This window comes from Rhinolophus sinicus, chromosome 16, assembly GCF_057876585.1.
Source record: "Rhinolophus sinicus isolate RSI-liver-muscle chromosome 16, RSI-T2T, whole genome shotgun sequence".
In the NCBI taxonomy this organism is placed as follows: Eukaryota; Metazoa; Chordata; class Mammalia; order Chiroptera; family Rhinolophidae; genus Rhinolophus; species Rhinolophus sinicus.
In genome coordinates, this window is record NC_142516.1 from 19118357 (window position 1) to 19145819 (window position 27463).

Consider the following 27463-nt stretch of genomic DNA (forward strand, 5'->3'; position numbering starts at 1 on the left):
GCAAAATTTACGTAAAAGGAATTTTATATATACATACTTATATAAAATAGGAATATAGATATTCTGGGGGTGCAACAAAAATGTATACATTTTAAGGTAACATCTCTTAAAATGTGTATACTTTTTGGCACCCTCTGTATATTATAGGAATATATATTCCTATAATTCCTATATTCATACATATATATTCCTATAATATATATAAAATTAAATATGTTTCAAGTACCTTTCTCCAAGTGATGAAATAAAAAAACTCGATTATATCTATAAAATGGCAGAGGGAATGGGGCAAAATAATTATCACTTTCTATTTGTTCTATAGACCAAAGGAGATGTTTTCCAACACATGGGAGATTTAAGTAGCCTGATTACCACGGTACCATATTCCTCCAAACCACAAATTAGAGGACATGGAAAGAAAAATCTATTCATTCATGCATTCATCCAAACAAACACTTACCGAGTTCCCATTGAACACCAGGTACTATTGGAGATTCAGGGGAAAGCAAGCAGATAAGAAATTTACTTGAAGAATCAAGAATTAGGGTGGGTATGGGGTGTGGCATAGACCCAGGACAAAGAGCAACTGTGATCTAACGTGATAAACATATGAATAAGGAAAAACCTGCTGTGCTAGAGTCTAGAGAAAGGGAGAGTAACTCTGCCCTGGGAGGAAGGCTTCAAGGGGGCAGTCTGACCGCTTCGTAGGATGGCAGAAGGCCTGGGTTTAAATTGCAGGTCTCCTACCAGTAGCTTTGCGGCCATAAAAAAAGACCACCTAAACTCACCAATGTTTGCTGGAAGACGGCAAGAGCACCGGGAGCAGGGAGCTAGACTATATGGCGATTATGGAGAATGTCTGTGAAAGCCCACTAGACACAATGACGATCCAGTCCATGGAAGAGAAAGGCGTGCCTGGTGTGGATCCTGCATCAGCAAAACTGATGGTGTGAAGTGCGCAGGCGAAGCTGCAGACCATCATCATGGACAGAACTGAGCTGCCCACAGGAAGCAGCAGGAAATAAGCCGATTAGCTCCAGACGCTGAGGGATCTTAAGATCCCTCATAGGCAATGACTAAGCTTTTAGGCAAGCAAGTGGCAGTGATACATTAAGTTTAATTTTAAAAAAAGACTTTAGAAAAAGCACACAGAACAAATAAAAAGGGGAAGAAATAGGAGATAAGAGAAGGATCAGCTGGGGGAGCTCTTGCAATGGTCCAGGCACACCCTCCTCCCCACCGCCACCCCAATGGGACCTGAACTAGGTGGTAGAAGCCACTAAGAGGAAAAGGCAGATGAGAAGTGTGCTCAACACTAAGCTCAAATGGCCTGGGATACTCTGAGGAATGTTTCCTAGGTGGAAAAAAACAGTCTGGCCACAGCAGGAGGGAATCATGTTTCAAACACAGGTAAATTACAGGGGATTAGCAATTGCTGCAGTGCTAACAAAATCCAGTAAACTCAAGTTCAGCAGCCCTATGTGCTTGTCCTTAAATCCACAGAGCCCATCCTTAGGACAAGAGGGAAGCCCTGTCAAAGCGACTATTCAGCAAAGGCTTAAAACCAACGTCACTGAGTACCTAACATTCTTACCCAGGTGAGAGCTGCCTCCTAGAGCAGATTCTTTCCACTCACCTCCAATCTTCCGCTTCAGTGATACCTGCCTCATTCAAGTCATTTTTCCACTGGCACAAGCCAGCAACTCCCACCACGGGAATGTAAGGTGGCCACACAAACAAGCAGCCCACAGGCTGGCATCATGGCATGACTGCGACATCTGGCCAGAGGGTTCTCCTTGGGTGATCTGAACAAATGACCCAAGGAACAGAGAGCAGAAGGTGGCCAGCTGAGCGCCCTGGGAGCCTGGGCTATGTGTTGACTCAAAAACACAGCAAAACCCCAAAATAGAAAGCAAACTCTTGGGGCTAATATTACAGGACTTGGAGACAAAAATCCAATCACCTTTGCATCTGCACCAGCACCTGGCTGTGAACAATCTTTCACACGTGTTTCTTAAAACAATCCTGATGCATCAATGTCAGAGAAATAAATCAAGCCACTTCCCCTCTCACGGGATTTTAAGAGCCAGTCAGCTCCAGGGAGGATCCAACATAAAGGACCAGAAACCATGAACAAACAGCTGCACTTGGCCATCTGCAATCCCCCAGTGACTCTGGAAAATTAAACAAGACCCCACCATAGCATCTGCGCATAGAAATAAACCTGAGTGGTCAGATACCATTGTGAATGGGCACATCTGACTTGAACATTCAGTGTTAATGCAGGGGGTAAAGGCTTCTCATCGCCAGAGAACTCATGGGTAACAAACATCCTGCCCAAATAGCTAATGATTTACCCTGTCATTCCTCAATTGATGGAACAGATCTGAGTTGTTGTTTTTTTGAGATTATTAATAAGGTTATTATTTTATTTTATTTTTAGATTTTATTGGGGAAGGGGAACAGGACTTTATTGGGGAACAGTGTGTACTTCCAGGACTTTTTTCCAAGTCAAGTTGTTGTCCTTTTCAATCTTAGGTGTGGAGGGTGCCATTCAGTTTCAAGTTGTTGTCCTTTCAGTCTTAGTTGTGGAGGGCACAGCTCAGCTCCAGGTCCAGGTGCCGTTGCTAGTTGCAGGGGGCGCTGCCCACTATCCCTTGCGGGAGTCAAGGAATCGAACTGGCAACCTTGTGGTTGACAGGTCGTGCTCCAACCAATTGAGCCATCTGGGAGCTCAGCGGCAGCTCAGCTCAAGGTGCCGTGTTCAATCTTAGTTGCAGGGGGCAGAGCCCACCATCCCTTGCAGGACTCGAGGAATTGAACTGGCAGCCTTGTGGTTGAGAGCCCACTGGCCCATGTGGGAATCGAACTGGCAGCCTTTGGAGTTAGGAGCATGGAGCTCTAACCGCCTGAGCCACCCACCAGGCCGGGCCCCAGATCTGAGTTTTTAATGTAGGATAACTATAGAACTTCAAATAGTGAGGAAAAGAATATTCAATAAATGCTGATGGAGAATTTGGTTAACCACCCAGAAAACAATTAAGTTACATCCTTCTCTAACACCAAATGCAAAAATAAATATCAGGTCATGTAAAGAATTAAATGCAAGATTTAAAAAAAAAAAAAAGAATATTAGATGATGATTTATATCAGGGGCCGGCAAACTTTTTTTGCAAAGGATCAGACAGTAAATATATTCAGCTTTGCGGGCCCTATAGTCTCTGTTGCAACATCCCAAGTCTGCAGCTGTAGTCCAAAGGCAGCCGTAGACAGTAGGTAAACCAACGAGTATATCTATATTCCAATAAAATTTTATTTATGGACACTAAAAGTTGAATTATGCCAATTTTCACATATCACCAAATATAAATCTTTTTTTCAGCCATTTAAAAATAGAAAAACCACTCTGAAGACTGATAGTGTCAGGGGTTACGGATGGGGTGAGTGTGGCTACAAAAGGGTAGCAGGAGGGAGCCTGTAGTGATGGAACAGTCTGTATCTTGATTGTGGTGGTGCTGGTTACAGAAACCTACACATGATAGAAATGCCCGAAACTAAATACACATGTGCACCCACATGCAAATGAGCATATGTAGAACTGGTGACCTCTGAATGAGTCCTGTGGATTGCACCAATGCCAAGTTCCTAGTACCGTGATGCAAAATAGTACCATTGTTGGAAACTGACTAAAGGATACCTGGGATCTCCTTATACACATTTTTGGTCATCTATGAATCCATAATTATTTCAAAATGACAAGTTAGAAAATAATTAACTTATGGGCTGTACAAAACAGGTAGCTGGCCAGATTTGACCTCTTGGCCTCTGTTTGATGATTCCTAATTCACGTGAACAGTATATAAAATCCTGCAGTTGGGAGGGAGTTCTCTAAACCCAAAACCAAAAGCAGAATCTATAAAGGAAAAGAACAACAAATTTACCAATTTTTGTCTCTATGTGAAAAAGACACAGTTAGTAAAAATGAAAAGATAACACACTGGGAAAAGGTTGTTTGCTTTAATATATTAAGGGTTTTGAAAATCAAATATGGCCAATAATTGAAACATGAAGAGTAAACAACAAAATGAAAACAAGATAGCATTTTCTCCCTTCAAATTGGCAAATATTACCTCTGGTGCTAAAGTTTCTACTATACTACACTAAAAAATATTTAGGAAAACAAAAAATAAAAAATAAAATGGCTTCTTCAAAGCTCTGTTCAGAGCCAAAAGAGCATGGAGAGACTTTGTAAACAGGAAGAGAGAATATTGGGCAGGTCACAATATACTGTGGTTGGGGACTCTGCTTGAGCTACCTTTAGCTGAAGTGCTGATAGAACTAGTGGCCCTTCTCCAACCTTCAGCCGTGCCTAAATGTCATCAATGCATACGTGTTTGCCAAGGACACACAGGAGCATGCAGGAGACCTCACCCGTCTCCATTTGTCTTCAATGGAGACAACCACGCAAGTACTTTTCCTCTGTCAGTTGTGACTAACGGCAGATGGCAATATTAACACCTGATGAATTTGATCTTACTATGAAATTCAAGCCCCCAGAAAAGCAGACAGTCCTCAAAATCATCCAAGGAAACAAAGGACACAAGTGGCGGTCAGCCAAACGCTGTGCTGAAACTGGGTGTAAATCCTTTTTAATTCAATGCACAATGGTGCTACTACACCAAGGGAGGAGTCCATGCAGAAAAGGCAGGAAACCCATTTTTCTTGGGTTTCGGTACAAAGATAACAGCTTCCAAAAGTGCAAGTAAAAGGCTAATGCCATTTGTGCTTCAAGATTCAAAAATATCCCTGCTGAGATGCCCTCTTTCTCAACCAACCTCTCCATCGCCAGCCCACCAGCACGTACCAAGTCTGGGTTAGATACCTCCCACCACGCTCTCCTCAGGCCGCTGTGCCTAGCGTTTCACAGCACTTACCATTCACACTGGCATTGCCTGTTTATCTACCTGCCTCTGCCACTGAACCTCAAGTGTAAGGAGTTATGTACCTGGTATCGGTTATCTTTCAGGTATCAGTGAGCTTTCCCTCATATGGTGTCTGTGGCAGTTGTTTTAAAGGATGGCCATGACAGTATCTCCTATCGCACATGCCATCAATGTGCCCTGGCTGCTTCCCCATCAAGAAATGGAGTCTATCAATCCACCCTGTTGAATCTGGGCAGGCCCTGTGAATGCTTTGAACAAAAGAATAGGGCAGAAGTGATGCGGTGCCAATTCTGGGCGTAGCCCTCATGTGGCCCAGCAGCTTCCACTTCCTGTGTCTTGGAATGCTCATTCCTGGGGTCCAGGAATCCATCCACCTTGCTCTGAGCAGCCCAAGCCACATGGAGATGTCACTCAAGTCAATTGCTCGCCACAAGGGAGTCACATCAGGTATTCAGTGCAGTTGAGCCTTCTGTTAACCACATGAAAGACTCCAAGCAAGAACCACATAACTGAGGCAACACATAGAATCACATGAGATAAGAATAAATTTGTGTTTTAACCTACTTTGTTTTGGGGTGGTTTGTTAAGCAGCAATGCCTAAAGAGAACACTGTTTGCCTGGTACACAGCAGCTACAAAATGAAAGAACAATGAAATCAGCTCTGACATGATGTATGGCACACAGCAAACACTCTATGTAATAGCTGCTGCTATTATTAAAATTACGTGGAAGGAGCACAAATGAGGAGAGACCGGTTACAGAGGCTTGTGTACAGCCCTGCCAGTGAAAAGTGTAAGGGACACTCAGTCCACAGTCGGGATGGGCTTGACTCTCATGTCACTCCAAACTCCAAGGAAATGACAAAAGAAATATGAAAGTAATAAACCCCTTAAAAAGCCAGAAAACAGGGATGGCTGCTATCATTCGATAGAAATTTTGAGGAATTTCTTCTGTAAGAGATACAGCAGACAGGATCAAATTTACAGAAAAATCAAATTTAGCCGGAGTTGAGAAACAAACCCTAAATGGGCCACAGTGGGAAATGCTGAATATGGGGAGGGTCTAAGAGAACCCCAAATTCAAGAGTGACAGAGAACAGAAGCGGGCGCTGAGGATGCATGTAGGGGTGGGTTATCAAAGAATGTGGACTGCTGAGTTTCAAGTGCAGCTTGAAAAAAGAAAAGAGGAAGGGTATTTTGGGGATCAGCTGTGAAATTCTCCATCTGCAGAGCAACTCCTTTCCCACTTCCTCCATTCCAGAGTCCATCCAGCCTTTTGCCCTGTTATCAGCCACACGTCCTGACAGGAAGCCTGCCCAAGAGCAATTTCAAGGATCTATTCTCCATTCCCTCCTTACTTCATCCCACCCCTGCTCCAAAGGCTTAAGAGATCTTCCAGCTGCCATCAGTGAACACGCACATCAAGTATTTCGGGACTCTAGAATGATTTCCTTAGGCTGTGCCAAGTAGGATTTACATTCTCTCTCTCTCTCTCTCTCTCTCTCTCTCTCTCTCTCTCTCTCTCTCTTTCTCTCTCTCTCTCTCTCTCTCTCTCTCCTGTGATAAAATACACATGACATAAAATCTACCATCTTAACCAGTTTTAAGTGTACAGTTCAGTTCAGTGGTAAGTACATTCACACTGTGGGTGACCAAGCAGCCGACCTCCTTTCACACCTTCTCTTTTTAACCAAAGGGGTTTGAGGCTATGACTGGGCTTGCTCCCACCCCCACGCGAGCTCAGCCCAAACTGCAGTCACAGGACAAGGGCCAGCCGACCGCAAAGTCTTTGCACACTGCTTGTGGACACACACGTACATATCTAGATGCACCTACGCCGACATGCATCCAGTGGTGGCACAAGAACAAGTCTCATCGCGTGCGGCGATAGCACGTTCCTCCCCAGAAGGTGGAAGCAGCGGCCCCACTGGAGCAGACTAGAAACTCAGTGGGCTCTCGTTTAGGTGGTCAGCTCCTGCCCTAAGTCAAGATGATCACCTTGGACATCACATTCTGAGAGCAGGTCCAAAAATATGATTGCTACAATAAACAGAAGTGAGGCTAAATTTAAATTTAATAAGGAATCAGAAACATTGGAATGGAATGAAATGAAAAATAAACCCACCATTCAGAAGATCAAATCGAGGAATTCTCCCAACAGAGTGAAAATATAATGCAATAAAATGAGCCAAGAAAAAAAATGAAGCCAAAGAAAAAAGGACAAACTGAAACCCACATACCCGTAAGTCCTTTCTTCAGAAAAAGAGAATGGAGAAATGAACCGGATGTAGACAGAGCAACAAAACAGAAAGGGTTTCAAGTGGCAACACCTCGGAAAAATACACATCTAAATACCAGCAGGCTTGTGAAAATTATAAATTTAAGAAGAAAAAATCAAGGGCTAGGTGGAAGAGTACATGAAGAAGAAAAAGAATCTGGCACAGACCTCTCATCCTAGACCCTAAGCGCTCAAGTAACTGAAACAATGGAATACCATGCAATCACCAAAAAAGGCGTGGAGGAGAAGGAAGATCTTTCTGGACCAATACAGAACAATCTCCAAGATCTATGACTGTGTAAAGCAAAGTGCAAAACACTGTGTACGTGACCATTTGAGGGTGTTTTTTTTAGATTACATTTATGCAGTTTCATATTTAGGCATAATATGTATCTCTAGAAAGTTTCTCCAGAAACTGGTAACATCGGTTGCTTCTGGAGAGGGAAACCTGCTGCCAGAGGAAGGGGCATGATGGGTCCAGGGCAAAAAGGAGCCTTTTCACCAGATAACTTTTTGTACTTTCTGAATTTTGTGCCACATGAATGCACTGCCTACACCAAAAACAAAAACAGCAACAAAAATATCTAATCCGTTGCCCTCTCCGATTAATATATATATATATTGCAGAATGGGAGGAAATACATCTATCTGACAAGGCCTTGTATCCAGAATCTATCAAGAACTGTTAATAAGAATACATATATGTGGGCGGTTTCCACCACGCCCAGCCTGCACTCATCTGCCTGGGGAGAGGCCAGCCCCCATGAGGCCCTCCCCACACCAATTACCCCCAACAGTCCCAAGTGCCCCCTGCCGACTTCCCTCCCACTTGGGGCACACTGCCCTCAACCTCTACCTCCAGGGCCAGTCCCCGTCTCTGGCCAGAGGTTCCTGCGGGAACTAGTGTCCTGCGAGAACTTCACTGCCACCAGTTCGCATGCAGGCTGAGGCCCTGCAGGAACAGCTAAAGATCTAAAGAAGAATCATAACCGAAGATGACAAGAGCAGAAACCGTATAGGAGTATATGCTGGTCTGCCATCTGAAGCTGTCAATACAGTATCCAAGGACTGTACAAAAAAACTGTAAGAAAACAATACGACTCAATCATCAATAACTTGCTCGTCAAAACCGGGAAGGAATTTTGCTCCGTCAGACGTTGTATAATGTGCAGACATTTCCAACGAAATTCTAAATTGTCTGCAACCACCCCCCACGCTCCAATTCTTAAGTCTACAGCTAAAACCATGGGTACTACACGTTGAACGTCGTGGTACTGGAAAGGAACTGGTTAAACAATACAGTCATGTGTGGAAGTTCTGTGGTCTGCCTGCCAAAGACAAGCTAACCAACTTGTTGCCCAGCCCTCCTGCAGTGCTCTGGCAGCATTTTCACCCTGGCCATTCAACAGACTTCATGAAGATCATGTCTGTTCACTGACACCTTTTTGATAGTCTTTATATAGCACAATCCTTATCCTATTTATAAATTAAAATAAGGCATTACGCATGAATTACCTGAAGTGATATATTTGTCTATCATTATTTCTACTTCACATTAATTTTTAACTGTAAAATCGTTGAGTTGATTCTTACTATTATCTCTTTCCCTTGTTTTCTATTTGGCTTTCATTTAAATGTCAGAATTTCCTTTATTAGGAACAATGTAATATTTTTAAATAAACCACTGAAATGTGCAATGCCATATGCACATTTTGACTAGTGTCCTATTTTCTTTAGTCCAAGACTTACATAACTACAAATACTTCTAGCCATTGAGTCTCCCCATTCTACCTTTGTGAGACCATGGCACTGTATCACGTTAATTCTATACTATTTTAAAGGACTGTGAGTGAGGCTTAGTGGGACATTTGGAAAGTTCTTCTTTTATTGATAATGACTATGTATATCCACTTAGTACTACAATGTAAATTACTCAATTTACCAGTATATTTCAATAATTAAAACATTTTTATCCCACTTTTTAAAAAAAGAAAATATATTGGTATATACATACAATGAAATATTATTCAGCCTTAAAAAAAGAAATCCTGCCATTTGCAACAACATGAAAGAACCTGGAGGATATCATGCTAAGTGAAATAAGCCAGTCATAAAGGACAAATATGACATGGTGCCACATATATAAAGAATGTGCAATAGTCCCTCTCATAGAAGAAGAGAGTGGAATGGTGGTTGCCAGGGCTAGGGGAAGGCAAAATGGGGAGATGGCAGTCAAAGGGTACAAAGTTTCAATTATGGAGACAAATAAGTCCTAGAGATCTAATGTAAAATGTGGTAACTATAGTTAACAATATTGTATTGTATACTTAAAAATTTGCTAAGAGGATAGATCTTATGTTGTGTTCTTATCAATAATAATAAAAACATGTATAAAGAAGGTAGAAGGAAACTTTTGGAGATATGTTTATGGCATAGATTGTGTGATGGTTTCACAGGTATATACTTATCTCCAAACCCATCAAGTTGTATACATTAAATATGTACATCTTTTTGCGTGTCAATCATACCTCAATAGAGTGACTTTTAAAAAAGAATATATACATAATACGTAAATAATTCAATATATATACACATATATTATCTCTCAATAAGAAAAACAGTCCAATAAAAAAATGGCAAAAGATTTGAAGACACTTCAAAAAAGATATACAAAAGGTCAGTTAGCATGTGAATAGAGACTCAACATCATTAGTCATTATGGAAATGCAAATTAAAACCTCAATGAGCTACTATTACACATCCACTAGAATTGATCAAACTGAAAGGGTTAACAATACCAAGTCTTGGCAACGGTGTGGAGCTGCTGGCACTCCCATAAATTTAACTCCACAAGTAGGTATTTACCCAAAAGAAATGAAAACATGTCAACCAAAGACTTGTACATGAATGTTCATATTTGTGTCTAAGAATTTGTCCATTCCATCTAAGTTATAAAATTTATTGGCATAGAATTCTTCACAGTATTCCTTTATAATCCTTTTTTATTTCTCTAAGTTCAGTAGTAATGTCTACTCTTTCATTTCTGATTTTAGTAATTGGAATCTTCTCTTTTTCTTGATCAATCCAGCTAAAGACTGTCAATTTTGTTGATTTTTTTTTCAAAGAACCAAATTTTGGTTCCAATAATTTTCTCTATTGTTCCTCTATTTTCTATTCCATTAATTTCCACTCTCATTTTCACTTCCTTTCTTCTGCTGGCTTTAGGTTTAGTCTGTTCTTTTTTCAGTGTAGCATAGCAGCTTAAATTGTAATAGTGCCAAACAGGAAACAACCTACATATCCATTAATGGCTAAATGGATAAACTGTGGCATAATTAAGTCAATGGAATACTATTCAGTAATAAAAGAACAAACTACAGATATAGCAAAAAATGTGGATAAAGATCATTATGCTAAGTGAAAGAAGCCAGATACAAGAGTAGATATTTTATGATTCCAATTATACAAAATTCTAGAAAATGTAAACTAATATAGTGACAGGAAGCAGATGAGTGGTTGCCTAGGGCCAAGGGTGGAAGAAGGTATGGACTCCAAAGAAGCATAAGAAAACTCTCGTAGGTTATGATTTGTATCTTGATTGTGATACCATGTTTCCCCGAAAATAAGACCTAGCTGGACAATCAGCTCTCGTGTCTTTTGGAGCAAAAATTAATATAAGACCCGGTCTTATTTTACTATAAGACCAGGTATAATATAATATGATACGATACGATACGATACAATACAATACAATACAATATAATACCGGGTCTTATATTAATTTTTGCTCCAAAAGACACATGAGAGCTGATTGTCTGGCTAGGTTTTAGTTTCAGGGAAACAGGGTAGTGATTTCACAGCTGTATACAACTGCCAGAATTCACTAAATCACATGCTCAAATGATAGTTATTTTATATGAATTACACCCCAAAAAGTTGACTTTCAAAAATGCTTTAACCTGCTTAAATGCTTTTAAAGTAAAAAAGAAGGCAATGGAGCAATCTCTATGCGTCTTAAGGGGAAAAACTCATTCAGACAAGAAAAGAATAATGTAGACCACTCAGATATTGTTATATAATGTACACCATGCAGGGTTTGTTTCCCCCTTATGTTACTCATAGACATAATGTAGCACACTGAAAAAAATGCATCAGAATAAAGCTTTGTTTAAGAAAGAAGACATGGCAGCAGCTGGATAGCTCAGTTGGTTAGAGCGTGAGCTCTTAGCAATGGGGTTGCTGGTTCAATTCCCGCATGGGATGGTGGGCTGCACCCCCTGCGACTAGATTAAAGGACAATGACTTGACTTGGAGCTGATGGGTCCTGGAAAAAATGCACTGTTCCCCAATATTCCCCAATAAAAACAGAGAGAGAGAGAGAGAGAGAGACAGAGAGAGAGAGAGAGAGAGAGAGAGAGAGAGAGAGAGAGAGAGAGAGAGAGAGAGAAAGAAAGAAGACATAATGGAAAGCTGATGTTACTGTGAAGTTTGGAGCAACTGTTAAGAAAAAAATTCATTAAAAAGACAGGGCATTAATTTTTTAAAAACGATGAATCACAATCAGGAACTTAAATTCAGAATTATTTCAAAGAAGGGGAAGTAAAAGCAAGCCCAAGGTCTCTCCTTGTTCTGAAGAAAGTTACACATACTAAGTCATGCCTACAGTAGAAAACTGTAATTATAAATATTCGTCAGATAGAAACAGGAAATAGAACTTGGAGGAAAATAAAATTGAACAAAGCACACTAGATCAATCCACCCAAAGTCAGGAAATGGAGAAAAGGGAGGGAAAAAAGACAGCATAATGAACAGAAAATATAGAATAAATCCAAAATTCCATATCAAACAGTAGCAAACCAAACCCGACCAAGTAGGACTTATCCTAAGTATAAATTTAAGTATGGTTCAGTATTAAGAAATCAATTCTATTGGAAGATTAAGGCAGAAAAATCAAACGATCATTTCCATAGATGTAAGGAGGCATTCTGAGACCTCTGTAGCTAAAGGCCTGGGCTCTACAGTAGAAAAACAGCCCCTGTGGCCTCTGTGAGCAGTGAGTGGTAGCGGCAGATCCTGGACCAGGAGGCCTGCTTGGTGCTGAGGCAAAAGGATGCAGATGAACGCAATGTACAAAGACCTCTCACCCGAGGAGCCTGGAGGTGATGGGAAGAGTGAACAGGCAGAAGACAGTGAGCCTTCGGAAACTTCTCTAACAAGGGAGACTAGTACAAAGAGAAGGACGAAGCTGAAAAGGCTGGAAACTGAGAGAAGAGACACCGGCTAAGATACAGCGGAGGATGGTTTCTTCCCCCTTGGCCTGAAGACTGTGCTTTGTATAAGAAATACAACATACAGGGCCTAACGCATTTAAGTGCTCAAAATAAAAAAAAAAAGGAGGAAGAGATTTGGGAAAGGACGACAGTTCTGTAGCAGTGGTGGTAGTGAAGAGAGTGGGCTCTGAAATCGGAAAGACCCAGCCTCACTTTCTTCTAGCTCTGACCTTGAATGAGTTCCTTACCCTCTCAGAGCCTCCATTTCCTCAGCTGTCAAAGGGGAATGAGATAGTAACTACGTCATAGGAGAGGGCACTGAGATGATGCACTAAAGCTCCCAACCAAATAAGTGTTCCATAAATGTTAGCAATGATTACAAACACACATTACTATTATCTCTGGGTGAATGTGAGGGTAACTGAGGGAACATAGGCTGGACACACCTGATGGGGAAGTAACCAGCACAAAGGAAAAAAAAGTAGAAACAACAGGTAGAAAAGTGAAAAGCAGTCTCAAGCATATGTTAAACATGAAAGCCTGGGCGCAGAGGAAACCACATTAAGTTTTTCTAGAAACAGGGAATGCTAGGATGTTGACAGAGAGAGGGTGGAGTATTCTAGGCAAGCAACACAGTCAATCCAGACTGAGAAGCAAGCCCTGGGGACCCCAACTCATTGCAAGTATACCCAGAGGATGACAACAGTCCTGAACTAGAACGCCGCGATGGATAAGAGGTGATTTTACAGGACCTGAAAACCAGTATCCAAAGGATACACTCGGGACCAGCTTCGTGGGTGTGCAATCTGTGTGATCACATGGGATCCTGTGCTCAGAAGGGTTCCACACTAGGTTTAATGCTCTGGCTGTTGCTGTCTTGAAATTTTTAATAATTTCTTAACAAGGAGACAAACATTTTAATTTTGCACTGGGTCCCACCAATATTATAGCCAATTTCAGATACTCTGATAAAGAACATTCATTGGATTAACATATATTGTATGTACATAATAAAATCTAAGCCTGGAAAGCAGTAAAGAATTTCCCATTATTATCAGACCAGAAAACAATTATTCAAATTCTCACTGAAATTCCAACATTGACCATTAATTTAAAAGACAAAATGTGCTTATTACCTACAATAGGGAACCCAAGGCCTCCTTCAAACATGCTTCGCTCTAGAATTTCTTTTACTCAAAAAAATCACTCTGATTACTCCAACGGCATTCTGTATAATATACCCCTATCACGTAAAATTGCGGTTATTCACTTGTACCTCCTCTGTCTCCCTTCCTAGACCTTGGGTACCTAGAAGGTAACGTCACTTTGTTCATCTATGTATCCTTCAGGCATGGTACACAATAGACCCACCTAAATCTTTGAGGAATGAACAAAAAGTCCAAGTGTCCTGCACAATTACTGATGCAAATCATAAAATAAACAAGATTTTCTTGATGGGACAGGGCAGAGAAAGGCTGCTATATTGCATTTCTGCAGCATAGATGCTGATGCCATCAAGAAGACAAGCCCAATTCCTTAAATATACCTCTGTCCTAATTAAATAGCCCTAAAGAAGGTCTAGGCTTCTATATTTGCAATAAAACAACTATTCCATAACCATTTTTATTCTAAATACAGTAAAATACTGTTTACCTAAATGTCCGAGACCTGACTAATGTCAATTCCAGAATTCAGATATCGTAACTCCCAAGGAACATAATGCCTTATATATTGCATAGTGCAGAGAAGTCACTCACACACTTGTAGAATAAATTCATCTTAGCACTTCAAGTGTTAATGTGGTTTATTGATATTGGTAAGAAATGAGCTTTAAAAGCATATATACCCTCAACGGGGAAAGAACCGTCTTTTCAACAAGTGATACTGGGAAAACTGGATGTCCACATGCAAAAGAATAAAGTTGGACCCTCATCTTACACCATATACAAAACTTAAAACGGATTCCCTAAACCTAAGACCCAAAACTATAAAACTCCTAGAAGAAAACAGGGAAAAAGCCTCATGACATTGGACTAGGCAATGATTTTTTGGATATGACACCAAAAGCACAGGCAACAAAAGCAAAAATAGACAAACAGGACTACATCAAACTTAAAAATTCTGTGCAAAGGACACAATCAGCAGAATTAAAAGGCAACCTAGAGAATGGAAGAAAATATTTGCAAATCATACATCTCATAAGGGATTAATATCCAGAGTAGAAAAGAACTCCTACAACTGAACAAGAAAAAAATCAAATACCCTGATTTTAAAATGAACAAAGGATCTGAATAAATATTTCTCCAAAGATGATATACAAATGGGCAACAAGCATAGGGAAAGATGCTCAACATCACTACTCACCTCAGAAATGCAAATCAAAACCACATGAGATCTAACCTCACATCCATTAAAATGCCACTATCAAAAGAATAGAAAATAACACAAGGGTTGGTGAGGATGTAGAGAAGTAAGAATCCTTGTGCACTGTTGGTGGGATTGTAAAATGGTGCAGTTGCAATGAAAAACAGTATAGGAGTTCCTCAAAAAATTAAAAGTAGAATTACCATATGATCCAGCAATCTCACTTCTGGGTATACAGCCAAAAGAAATCAAAACAGGATCTCAAGGAGATACCTGCATATCCATGTTCATTGCAGCATTATTCACTATAGCTAAGAGGTAGAAGCAACCCAAGTGTTCACCAATGGATGAACAGATAAAAACAATGTGGTATACACATGCACTGGAATACTACTCAGTCTTTAAAAAGAAGAAAATCTGGTCACATGCCACAACATGGATGAACCCTGAGGACACAGTAGTGCCAGCTGGATTTCTATCATTTGCAAACCAAACTCCTGTCCAGTACACTCCCTGAATCCACTAAGTCAAAACCCTCCCGAACTGCCCCCCGACCCAACCTTCCGCTGCAACAGCCTTCTCCCCAGACTCCGCCGATTGGCTCCGCCCACCCAGTCCCAGCGAGGGGCTCAGTCACAGTGACCTCTCACCACAAATATGGCCCTGCACCTCTTCTGCTTACAATACAACTGGCCTCCCATCACTTAGGAGAAAGCCCTTACTGTTTGCCATTAAGGACCACAATCTGCCTACTACCTACCTTTCCAGCTGCATCGCTCACCAACCCCCTCACACACCATTCCTGCAACCTGACATTGCTAAGCTTTGGCACATGCTGGTTTTTCTGCTCGCATTATTCTTCCTTCCTCTGTCCATTTGTAAAATGTCCAGTTCTCCTTCATTCTCCAGCTCAAACATCATCTCCTTTGGAGAGGCCACCATGCTCCTAAGCATGGACACTCCTTACTTCATTCCCTGTGTGTTATCTTCATAATAGTAGATAGTGCCAGTGCCCCACCTATATGCCCTCACCCTGACCAATTCAGTGCCCATGGTCCCGACTTCCATCTGGCAGCACGTGCATTTCTTGGCCTGACTGCTTCTCCCGGCTGCTGACCCTGCGTTGCTCACCCACGGGGCAGGCTGGAAAGTGCCTGGGGATTCGTGGCCAAACACCCCAGCCAAGCAGCACTCAACCACTGACGGTACTGACAGGCTTGCTTTTTGAAGCCCCCAGCTCCCTGCCCTGGGCTGGGGATAACCCACGTGCATGTTCTCCTCAGGCTCTCAGGGCTCCCCAGGAGAGCCAAGCTCCAGCTCTGCTCAGTGAGAACCAGCTTTGTAACACGCCTTTTACTGGTTGCCTTCCCTTCCCTATCTCACCTTCCTTCACTTCTGCAACTACTGGCAGTGAAGTCCTTTCTCGGGGTCTACTTCTAACGTAATAACACTGAGCATTTTCATAGTATTTACTGTGTGCCAGACCCCATACTAAACACTTATTTAATCTTCAGACCACCCCTGTGAGATAATCCAAAATTGAGATGGGGGACACGGAGGCATTACAGTAGCCCCCCTTTACCTGTGGGGGTTAAGTTGCACGCCCCCAGTGGCTGTCTGAAACTGCAATTAGGACCAAACACTTTACATACACTATATTGTTTCCTATACGTACATACCTGTGATGAGGTTTAATTTATAAATTAGGCACAGATAAGAGGTTAATAAGTAATAATACGATAGAACAATTATACTGTACTGTAATATAAGTTACGAGAATGTGGTCTTTCTCTCTGCGCGTCTTACTGTACTCACCCTTCTTGTGTGAGACGAGATGATACGATGCCCGTGTGATGAGATGAAGTGAGGTGCATGATATGTGATGAGATGCAGTGAGGTGAATGATGCAGGCATGGTGACACAGCATTAGGGTCCTACTGACCTTCTGACGCTACGTCAGGAGGAGGATCATCCCGGGTGATCCCAGGTCATGGAGCCATGACGATGTCAATAGTTAGAGGTCAGAAATGGGAGATGTTGATAGCTGGGGAGATGTAATATTCTCAGAACTGTGGGTAACTGGAACTGCAGAAGGCAAAACCTCAGATAAGCGGGAAGACTACTGTACAAGGTTAAGAAACTCGTCCAAGGCCGCAGAGCTTAGTAAGTACATTTAGCATCTTTCACATTCTATTGCAACCATCTGTGTATGTGTCTCTCTTCTTCACTGGACCATGAACCTCTCAAAGGAGAGACTTTCTTTTTTTAAATCTTTCTCAACGTCCCCAGCATTTAGCACAGAGCTGGGTTCTGAAAAGTGCCTGCACTCTACTACCCAAACATGCCATGTGCTTTTCCTGCCTCTGTGCCTTTTCTCAAATAGGAGTCCTGAAACACTTTCTGCATATCCCTCTTGCCCTGTCCATCTCCGGCACCCCCAACACACACACACACACACACACACACACACACACACACACACACTCACACACTCGACAATGATTCCTGAGCCCTGCTGTGGCAGCTGAAACAAGGAATTCTCACATCTGGGAGAAGGCAGATGTGAGACAGCATATGACCCTCTAATATCTGGTAAACAAACCCAATTGCTCATACGTGAATTAGTGTACCCTTGCCAGGCTGTTACTTTAATTTGAGAGACTCTCATTTACCATGAACATCTGTCTTCTTCCCCATAACCTCCACGAATGCTCAATTCTCCCCTTTCCTAAAGACCTCCTTTCAACCCTGTTTTTTCCTCAAGCTACCCTTCTTAACACTACCCTGCCATCACCTCCTGCCTTCCACGTGATTGTCAATATCCACTTTGTCAAAAGTCTGACCCTGATGCCTGCATCTTTCACTCCCATCTCTATTTGATCTGCTGGGGTTATGCATTTATATAACAAAGAAGAGCTTCCCGGGGACACCACCTGTGTCCGGCACTCCTGACTTCAAACTGCATCCTGGGCACCTTTACACTTCCCACCCACACTTGCTTCCCAATCTGTGTTCTCCCTCTCAACGGGGGCGCCAGTCAGCATCAACCTCCTAGACTAGAAAACCAGTCATCCCCCGTTTACCAAAACTAGTCCTCTTTACATTTGCTAATCTTTCTTCTTCTTCCAGACAACAACCCCAACCTAAACCAAGCTAACACCTTCCCAATACACCTCTTGCACTGCCAGTCTCTCTTCATCCCAAGCACTGATCACACATTCCCCTGCTCAAAATGGCTTGTACTCTTTTGGCTACTGCTTAAAGAGGAAAAGCCACCTTCACGTCACAGCACTCAAAGCAGGCTACAGGCTCCCCCTGACCTGACTTCCCACCTCATCGCTTACTAATCCCCACATCTAGACTCTCAAAACCCAACTCAGTCCAATTCCAGTGGGCACAGGTCTTTTCCAGCTCAGCAGCTTTGCTCAAGTGACCCCCTCGGCCCATGATGCTTTCCCACCCAGCACGTGACAGCCTCCTCAAACTTCAAGGATCTGGTGAGAACACACTTCTGCCACCTTAACTGATTTTCAGACGTACATCCCAACAGTGGGGCTGACCAATAGGAATGAAGGACCCGCTTCTCAATCCTCCCAACATAAAACCATAAAACTCAATTTTCACTTCACATTTTATGGTCAATTTTTTTTTTTTTTAATTTCAAGTGACAAACCAAGTTGAAAATATTATAAACAAAAAGAGAATTCATGACCTCCTGTAACTAGGAAGCCCAGAGAGCAGGGCTAGCTCGCTTCAGGCATATATGGCATAAGTGCTTCCAGGGACCAAGTAATCTTCAGACTCGTGCCCCTTTTCCTCTCCAGCTCTACGTTCCTCTCTGGCTTCAGCCAATGGAAGACACTAACGATACGCCAGGACGAGGAGAGAAGCCAGGGCATTTCTCCTCCCTCCCCAACCCCTTCTCTCTGGTGCAGACTGTGTCCCTGGCAGCACTTGCTCCCTCTCCTCTGTGGGGGCTCCCCCTTCCTCTGTGGCCCCAGCGCCCATTGAGCAGCCCTGCCATGGTTCTAATCCCCACAGAAGCTCCTGGAGTCTGCTGACATCACCCCCTCCCACTGACCTGCCAGCCCTGAGGAGGACGGCGGCTTCCTGCTGTTGCTACTCTCTGGGTTAGTTACCTCACGGTCCTCTGCCCGACTGCTCGTGTTTTCCATCACCTGTGTTCCTAATTCCCTGTAGTATAGTCTCTCCGTTTGAGATGCCTACAGTAGTTTCATTTCCTGATCGAACCACAACTGATACAGAAATGGACAAAGACTAGACGAAAATGTACACAGAAAATGTGGAAAGCACAATCTCAAGGAATAAAACCCACCACCACCCCCTCACATTTATGAAAGGCTCACTGAGTATCAGGCACTCCGTTTGAGTGTTTTAGAAATGAACTCACCAGATTTTCATAGCAACCCTGTGATGTAGGCACTTCTGTTACCCCCTTTTTAAGATGAGGAAACTGAGGGTCAGAGAGATAAAAATAATTTGCCGATACAAAGATTGTAACTGGTGGAGCTGGGATGCAAATCCAGACTGACTGGCTCCAGGGTGCACACTCTAAAACACAAAGCCAAGTGAAGAGGGTTTCAAGCAGTGGGGTACTCCACAAGATCGAGTGCTACCGAGAGGCCAGGTAAGATAAGGCCTGTGAGGCATCTACTGGAGTTAGCAATAAGGAAGTCACGAGAGGGGCCTGGAGTAGGAAAGTCAGACACCAGACAGCAGTAGGCTGAGCAGTAAGCCAGAGGTCAGGAAGTAGAGACAAGAGAAGCAAACCTTCCTTTCAAAAAGTTTGGCTGTGAAGAGGAGTCACAAAATCGGACAGGAGATAGAGGAGAAGGGAGAATCACAGCAGAGTTTCTTTACTCCTGCTTTGTTTTTAGACAGAAGAGCAACTTGAGCATGTTTAAACCTTGATGGGAATGAGCCAGTAGAGAGGGTGTCTGAAGCGGAGTGGGGAAGGAAGGAGGAAAACAGAGCAGGGTCTCCAAGAGGCCAGAGGGGTGGGCCGGACAGGGTAGGAGCAGCTTAGACGCTCTTCTGCAACAGGGGCTTAGAGAGCAAGGATGGCTACAGATTCAGATCATTGTGTAGTTGGGTGAAAGGACGTTCCTTTATGGTGGCTTCTATCTTCTCTGAGCTTGAACACCCCTCAGTAGGAGGAGGGGTGGAGGGTGTGAGGAGCAGAGACAAGCTTCAGGTCGCTACACTGCAGAACGGGAGCCTCCTGGGGAAAGAGCGGAGGGCCCCACACCACTGAGTCCCCAGGTGTGGCTGGCATCCGTGGTTTTACGCGGGCAGGACTTCTCAAGGCACCTTCACACCCGAGGCGCAGGCACAAGACAGGAACAAATGGAATGATCCAGGTTGGGTGTAAAGGAGAGCAAAGGAACTGAGTGAAGGGCAGTGGTGGGAGCAATGGGCGAGATGAGCCAAAGAATCTAAAGGACGTGGGTGAATATAAGAGCTCAGAGAACGGGTGCAGTCAGTTATTACAGGCTGAGTGGAGGGAAAGCCAAGAAAAGATGATATCTGATGGCATTATTTCAGAGCAGGAACAGTTCTAGGTGTTATAATGCAAGGGTGTAGCCATGGCAGAGGGCAACTGAATTGGAAAACGAGGCGAAGGTGACGGGAAATAGTGTCAAGAAACTGAAAGCTTTGGAGATTTGGATGGAATCCCCTGAGATGAGGACATGATTTGAGAAGACAGTAAACTGGGGGTCTCAGCTTTTAATGAATAGGAATGAGGAGAGGGAAGTTAGAAAATGACAGTGGAAGGTCTATAAGGCACATGTTATTTCTGCAGGTCCATTATTCACTGGTTCCTCCTTCTTCTAATAACAGCACCTTGATTTTGCTTTGGAAACCACCTCCTTGCAAGGCACAGAGGAGGCTTCTAAACTCTTAGTAACATTCTATAGCTTAATCTAGGTGGTAGGAACATGAGTGTTCATGTTATTATTCTTTAAAAACTATATAAAAAAACTATATAGATACATTTTATTCTTTAGACTATACAGACACATTTTGTATCTTTCCAGATACATGTACTTCGATGAATATTTCACAGTTCAAACAAATAAACAAACATACAAAAACTTCCCTTCTCCACACTCTCTAAAGATAAGGAACTGTTCCAGGTCTGGGCAATCAGTTACAAAGATTGGTTTCGGCGCCTGACCCAATTTAGGGCCCTGAGACACCAGCCCAGAGCTTTTGCTGGAACTATCAGGAAAGAGGTGCTCTCTTTCTGCTGGAGTTGGGAAGCTTGTTTGTATAACATATCCCTCTGCTATCTTGAGAATAAATCTAACACGGAAGAAAGCAGAGCCAAGAAATAGAAAGTGACAGATTCCCAACATCATCTGAATACCTAGTTCCAGCCATTCCTGAAGCCAAAACCCGGAGCTTTGCAGCAACCTGAGCCGGTATTTTTTTCTTTTTTTTCCTTCAGCCAGTTTGCGTTCGGTTTCGGTCCTTTTAACTAGAAAGAAACCTAATTCAGTAGAATAGTCAAATAAAGTATTCTCAGTTCAATAGCCTGTATGATCCTTTTCAACATATAAGACAAACTGCCCTCCTTCTGCTCAAGACCCTGCAGTGGCACTCAAAGTAAAGGTCAAAGTTCTCAGCGTGGCCTACCAGGCCCTATACAATCTGCCGCCACCCTGCCAAGCCCTCGACCTACGACTTTCCATTGCTCACTCTGCCCCAGCCACACTGGCCTATGAGCTATTCCCTGGTGCACTAGGAACATGCCTTCAGGCCTCTGCTTTGGCTGTTCCCTCCACCTGGACACTCCTCCACATATCCACCTGCTAAGTCCCTCACCTCCTTCAAGTCTCTGCTCAAGTTTTCCATAAGGTCTACACACATCCCCTCCCCATGGTCAGTGATGCTGAACACCCCCCTCCCCTCACTGCCCGACCTTTTCTTCCTTCCATGGCATCTATTCCATAATACAGTATGCACTCACTAAATGTACCCAATGAACCCAGGGGGCTTCAACTGGTTGCTTCATCTCAAGTTCCTAGAACAGTGCCTGACTCAGTATACCCTCAAATATTTGCTGAAAGAACAAAAAAGGACATGAGCCTCAAAGGAGCAGGACGTGGTTTGTAAAAGGCAGTGGAGAGGGCCGGCCCGGTGGCTCAGGCAGTTGGAGCTCCATGCTCCTAACTCCGAAGGCTGCCACTTCAATTCCCACATGGGCCAGTGGGGTCTCAACCACAAGGTTGCCGGTTCAACTCCTCGAGTCCCACAAGGGATGGTGGGCTCCGCCCCCTGCAACTAAGATTGAACAAGGCACCTTGAGCTGAGCTGCCTCCCAGATGGCTCAGTTGGTTGGAGCGCAGGTTCTCAACCACAAGGTTGCCAGTTCAATTCCTTGACTCCCGCAAGGGATGGTGGGCTGTGCCCCCTGCAACTAGCAATGGCAACTGGACCTGGAGCTGAGCTGCGCCCTCCGCAACTAAGATTGAAAGGACAACAACTTGACTTGGAAAAAAGTCCTGGAAGTACACACTGTTCCCCAATAAAGTCCTGTTCCCCTTCCCCAATAAAATCTTTTAAAAAAAAGGCAGTGGAGAGAGAGGACACTGACCCCCATCTCCTGATCCTGATATGAGCACAAGAGGAAAAGACACCGACCTCTATTTTGAAGACTTCAGAAGAAGCAGCGACCTAAGGGGACAGGAAGTAGGTGGAAGAGTTCAGTGAAAAGGTTGAGGATGTGGGCAGGGGTGTTAACCACAGGTGGGGCTTTATTGGGATGATGTTGAGTTTTGGGAGGCACAGCAGGAGTTGGACGCTGAGTCAGGGGAGAAGCAACCCAGAGTGGTTTGCAGATGAAAGTGAAAAAGAGAGATGGGCCCAAAGTTTATTTACATTTTAGGTGGAGATGAAGCACATAGTGATAGAAAACCCAGTGACTTTAGCTGACAAAAAGAATTACTCTATCTACCAAGCAACCCTTGGTAGATAGAAAGGATTCCTCCCAGTACTCTATGGTTTGAATGGTTTCAGATTTTGGGGAAGGAGAGACCATCACATATGGTCTCGCCCTCCTTCCCAACATCCCAGAGGCCCTTCAGAAGTGTCTGCTAGATAGAGACACGAGTCTTCCGTGTTCATGGCACCATCTTGGGCTCACAGAAACCAATGCCCTGCACAAAATGTAATAACCCTGCACACTGTGAGCAGCTGGTCACACTCATTCTCCAAGTCCAGAACTGACTGAATCAGGCATCCAGAATCACCACCCTAATGTCCAAAAATGCAAGAGAACAAAAAAATGCAAGAGAACAGGCTTCTTTTCAAAGACAGACCAGAATGCTTAACTTCCCTCCCTGCCCTCCATGCTGGCTGGGCAAGAAAAAGCAGGGCAAAGGGAAGCCTTCCTTCCGCTGGTCCTGATTCACCTCTGTTGCGTGCTAGCTTCTCTCTACAGAAATTTCTCCAGAGTTACGAAAACACATGTGCATGCCAAGATTCAAGGAAAATGTTACTCCCAGTCAGAGAAAGAAATTATATTGCTTTGCCTCTAAGGAAAAGTGGCTTACTATAAATAAGGCCCTTGGGAGTGATGTCATTTGGTTGTTCCTTACTGCTGTAAGGAGACATATTAAATATTCGATAATTAATAATAAGGTCTTCAAGACTCTCTCTCAAAGAACTGTCCTGGTAAAGGCAGCCAGCAGTCATTAGACTTGAGCCTGACTTCCTGCCCATCAACAAGATCTTGGTGGTACGAGGCATTTGTTCTCCCAGTGCTTATTAGTAAGTAAAATGCCCATATTCTGAATCAGGTATCCTCCAAGAGTGGATCATTAAAAAAATATTTAAAATAGCCATCTGTAGTAGCCAGCCTCCGAGATGGCCCCAACGATCCCTAACTTACTGTCCTCGATGGGTTCTGTGACTTTGAGTGAAATTACATATAATGAAACCAATTTTCCCATAGGCTAACTGATAAACAAGAGTTAAGTTTCTACAGCATCTCATCAATGTTACAATGAAACAACATTATTCAAGGATTTGCTGTATTCATACCCTCTCCCCACATTGTGCCAGCATTGGTTTGTGTGAACAATAGAATGTGACAGAGGCATGTCACTTCCAACATTAGATTATATAAGACTGTGGCTTGAGTCTTGGGATCGCTTGCTCTCGTGGATCACTTGCTCTGGGGCAAACCAATTTTATGTCAAGCAGCCAATGGAGAGGAACTAAGGCCTGTCAACAGCTGAGTGGGTGAACTTGGAAGTGCACCTGCCCCAATCCAGCCTTCAGATGACGGCAACCGTAGTCAACAGCTTGATGGCAACCTCATGAAAGACCTGAGTCAGAACAAACCAGCTAAACTACTTCCACATTTTTGACACACAGACACAATTTTCAGGTGCTAAATTTTGGAGTAATTTGTTACACAGCAGTAGATAATTAATTCACTATCCTACACAGCCCTGAGAAGGAAGTCAAAAGATTTAATCTCAGTTCCTAACCTACATGCATGTAGGACAATTTCTCTTTCCACAGAAAGCAACAAATTATTCATTCAGTCATTCAACAATTATATATTGAATGTTAAACATGGGGAAGGTATTTCCAAGTGACATAAGCCTTCATATAGTTCATAATCTATAAAATAAAGAGAAATAATTACAAAGAGCACCCCCCACACACACCTCAAACTGCTCAACCCATTGGTTTTCGTTAGTTTTTTTAAAGCCTTCTTGTTCCTAATGCTTTAGGCGCCCCCTCCCCACTCTGCTTTCACAAACTCTCTCAAGAAGGTACATCAAGTACCCCTCCCTAGCTATTCTGAGTGCTCAGTGCAGGCATCCTCATTTTAACTGTACCACATGCCCTCCCATCTAAGGGGGAAAGAAAGTTAGGTCCCTATTTCCTTCAGTATTAGGACAAGAAGGAATTCGTTTAATATTTTACTGGGAGGAGGAAATCCTGATCACAAGTGTTGAGAACAATTCTAATTTCTGCAATTAGTGGCAACAGCAGCACTGATACAATCACAGCTCAAATCCTGGCCACAGATGAAATGGCGACGGGGGTGGGGGATGCATCCCCTTACCACTCACTGGACTCTGCTGTCTCTCAAAGCAGCAGAGGGCTTATGCTGCTCTAAGAAAATCAGGAGCTTCTCTCTGCACAAAGAAGGTCAAAGGGCGAGCTTTCTTCCCACCAACCACAAAACCAATCTTTGCCAAACCTAAACAGTGTGGGAGGCTGTCAGAGGTGAATGGAGTCCCAGACAGAAAACCACAACTGAGTCTCCTCGCCCCGCCGGCTGGGGTCTGAGTCAGGTGACTTCTCAGTGCACACAACAAACCTAAACAAAGATCCCTTCCCACATGACAGACGGGGAAGAAGATGACTGGCAGTAAGACCAAGGCTGCCCAGTGCTACCACGGAAAACCATTAACTCTTACTTCTTTGCAGCCCCAGCCAACGCGAGGAGCTACAAGTTACTCTGCAGCTCGGCCTTCAGGGATGCACCTGGAGGAACTTGGGATCCCATCCCAGGTCACAGGCGCCGAGCACTACACACACGCCTCCGGCCCCAACCCCACGCGGGACCCCTCCCCACCAGCTGTCACCAGCTCGCGACCACTCACAGTCGAGCAAGCCTGTCCTCTCTGGTCGCTTCCCATGCGGCTGCGACCCCACGGGGCCCGCAGAAAGGAGACGCTTTTTCCAAAGGATCTAGGGGGCGAGGACACGCCTGTCCCAGGGTAAGGGGCGCCAGGGTGGGCGCGGCCCGGTGCCCAGGGGAGCTTGGGATCCATCATCCTCCCTCAGGAGCGAAAAGAGCCTCCCAAATCCCCAGCTAAGCGCACCCCACCTTGTCGCCGAAGCTGCGGGCCATCAGCAGGTCCGGGCTGGGCGTGCTGTCGCCACCCACGGCCTCCTCGCTGCTGGAGCCGGCCAGTGGGTGCGGAAGGTCACGCAGAGAGTGGGGCCCGGTGGACTGCAGGGCCTTGGGGAGCCCGCCCGACATGGCGTGCACCGCTCGGGACGCGCAGCCGCCGCTTCCTCCTGCTGCCAGCCTCGGCGGGATCCCCCAGCGCCCTGACCCAGGCCCCGCTCCGCCGCAGTTCCGTCGGAGGCCCTGCACCGGCCCGGCTGGGAGCCGCCTCCGCCTCTGCCACCCGCCGGCTCGTCTCTGCCCGCGCTGGGCAGGGCTGCTCCGCGTCGCGCGCCCCCGCTCAGCGCCCGAGCCAGCGCCGGTCCCGCTCGCACCTTGGCCCCCGGCTATCAGCCAGCTCCGCCACGCCGCCCAGCCCGCTGGCGGCCCCGCCCCCGCAGCGCCCCGCCGCCCTGGGGTAGGGAGACCGGTGGGGGGAGTGGGGGGGGCGGGAGGAGAGGAGGCGGGCAGCTCCGCCCCGCCCGCCGCCCCGCAGGAAGTGCGCCCGGAGCCCTCCGCAGCTGTCCTCTTAACGTCCAACCTCGTCTCGGAGAGGCCGGCCTTATGGAGGCTGCGCTCTGTCCCCAGAGCAAATGTTTAACGGAAATCAGAGATGGAAAAAGACGTTAGAGGATCGTGTTCCATTCCACTCGCGTTTACTGATGCGCCCACGGGCAGCCACTTGGGGCTGGGGGCTTTGGGATACGCACGTGGGTTGGGATCTTACGGCCTCTATAATATTATAACTGAAAATGGAAGGAATTACGACGCATAGTGTAAGAATGGCATAAAAGGCTATGAGGCCAGAGGAGATAGCGAGCAAGGAGACTGTGGGGTTTCTTCAGATGCACGCTGAGATGCCCGTGCCATCTTGCCTCTACAGCTACGCCGGGTTTATGTAAGGTTGAGCCTCCAAAGACAGACAGCATCAGTAAATAGAGGGAGTGCTACTAACGATACGACTCAAATTCATACCGCGACTGGACTGCCTTTTGAAAGAGGTTTAAGTTGATTTTCATGGTTTTGTGCTTCCTTTCCGGGCCTTTGGCTGAGCTGGAGTCTCAGCTTTATTTGCTAGCAGAGGGGAGATAGTCGAGTCGTTACTTCAGCTCTTTGGCGTGGAAGTTCACCTTTTTCCACCTTAACTGTCTGTGCAGCTTTTGTTCTTAGGGCCAAGTCAGTAGAGGTCACCAGTCCGCGCAAGAACAGATGGATGTGAACAAAGTAATAGGTCGCGTGGCTCATTGTGAAGGAGTACCTTTCCTGCTACCTATTCCCACAGTCTATACGTTTGTCCCATTTCACCTGACAAGTCTTAAAGTTGGGATTCACTGTGGTCTCCACCACAGTTTAATCTAGAAACAAGTGACACTTCATCAAGCAGGAGGAGAATGCAGAGAGTTGAAGCTGACCCAAAACATCACTTGGAGACTCACTGAGCTTCAAAGACCTTATTTTCCCTGGTGTAATTCATTGAGGTGTAGTCCTCATGTCATCGTCCTTTATCTCCCCCACATGTGTCTGCCTTGGTTCCAGAGAACAGGATTCACAGGGGCTCTGGGAACAATGTAAATGCTGCATCTACCTCACAGGAATGCCAATGTTCGGTCCTCTCGGAGTTGGGTAAAATTAATAATACTTTTATACTCAAGGACTGCTTATAACGA

General features: G+C 44.5%; 1 protein-coding gene across 5 annotated transcripts in view; it reads right to left on the reverse strand.

The window, feature by feature from the left end:
* Positions 1-27463, reverse strand: part of SNX30 (sorting nexin family member 30) — a 115377-nt gene that overhangs the window by 70777 nt on the left and 17137 nt on the right. The window contains exon 1 of one of the 5 annotated variants that reach the window (XM_019749541.3): positions 25734-26280. The exons of 1 other annotated variant lie outside the window; for it this stretch is intronic. In XM_019749541.3, the coding sequence (XP_019605100.2) occupies positions 25734-25889 (156 nt within the window). In that variant the 5' untranslated portion in view covers positions 25890-26280. Of the gene's footprint in view, positions 1-16669; positions 16891-25733; positions 26281-27463 lie in introns of those variants that run through there. 3 more of the 5 variants (XM_019749538.3, XM_019749540.3, XM_019749539.3) reach the window with 3 other exon arrangements.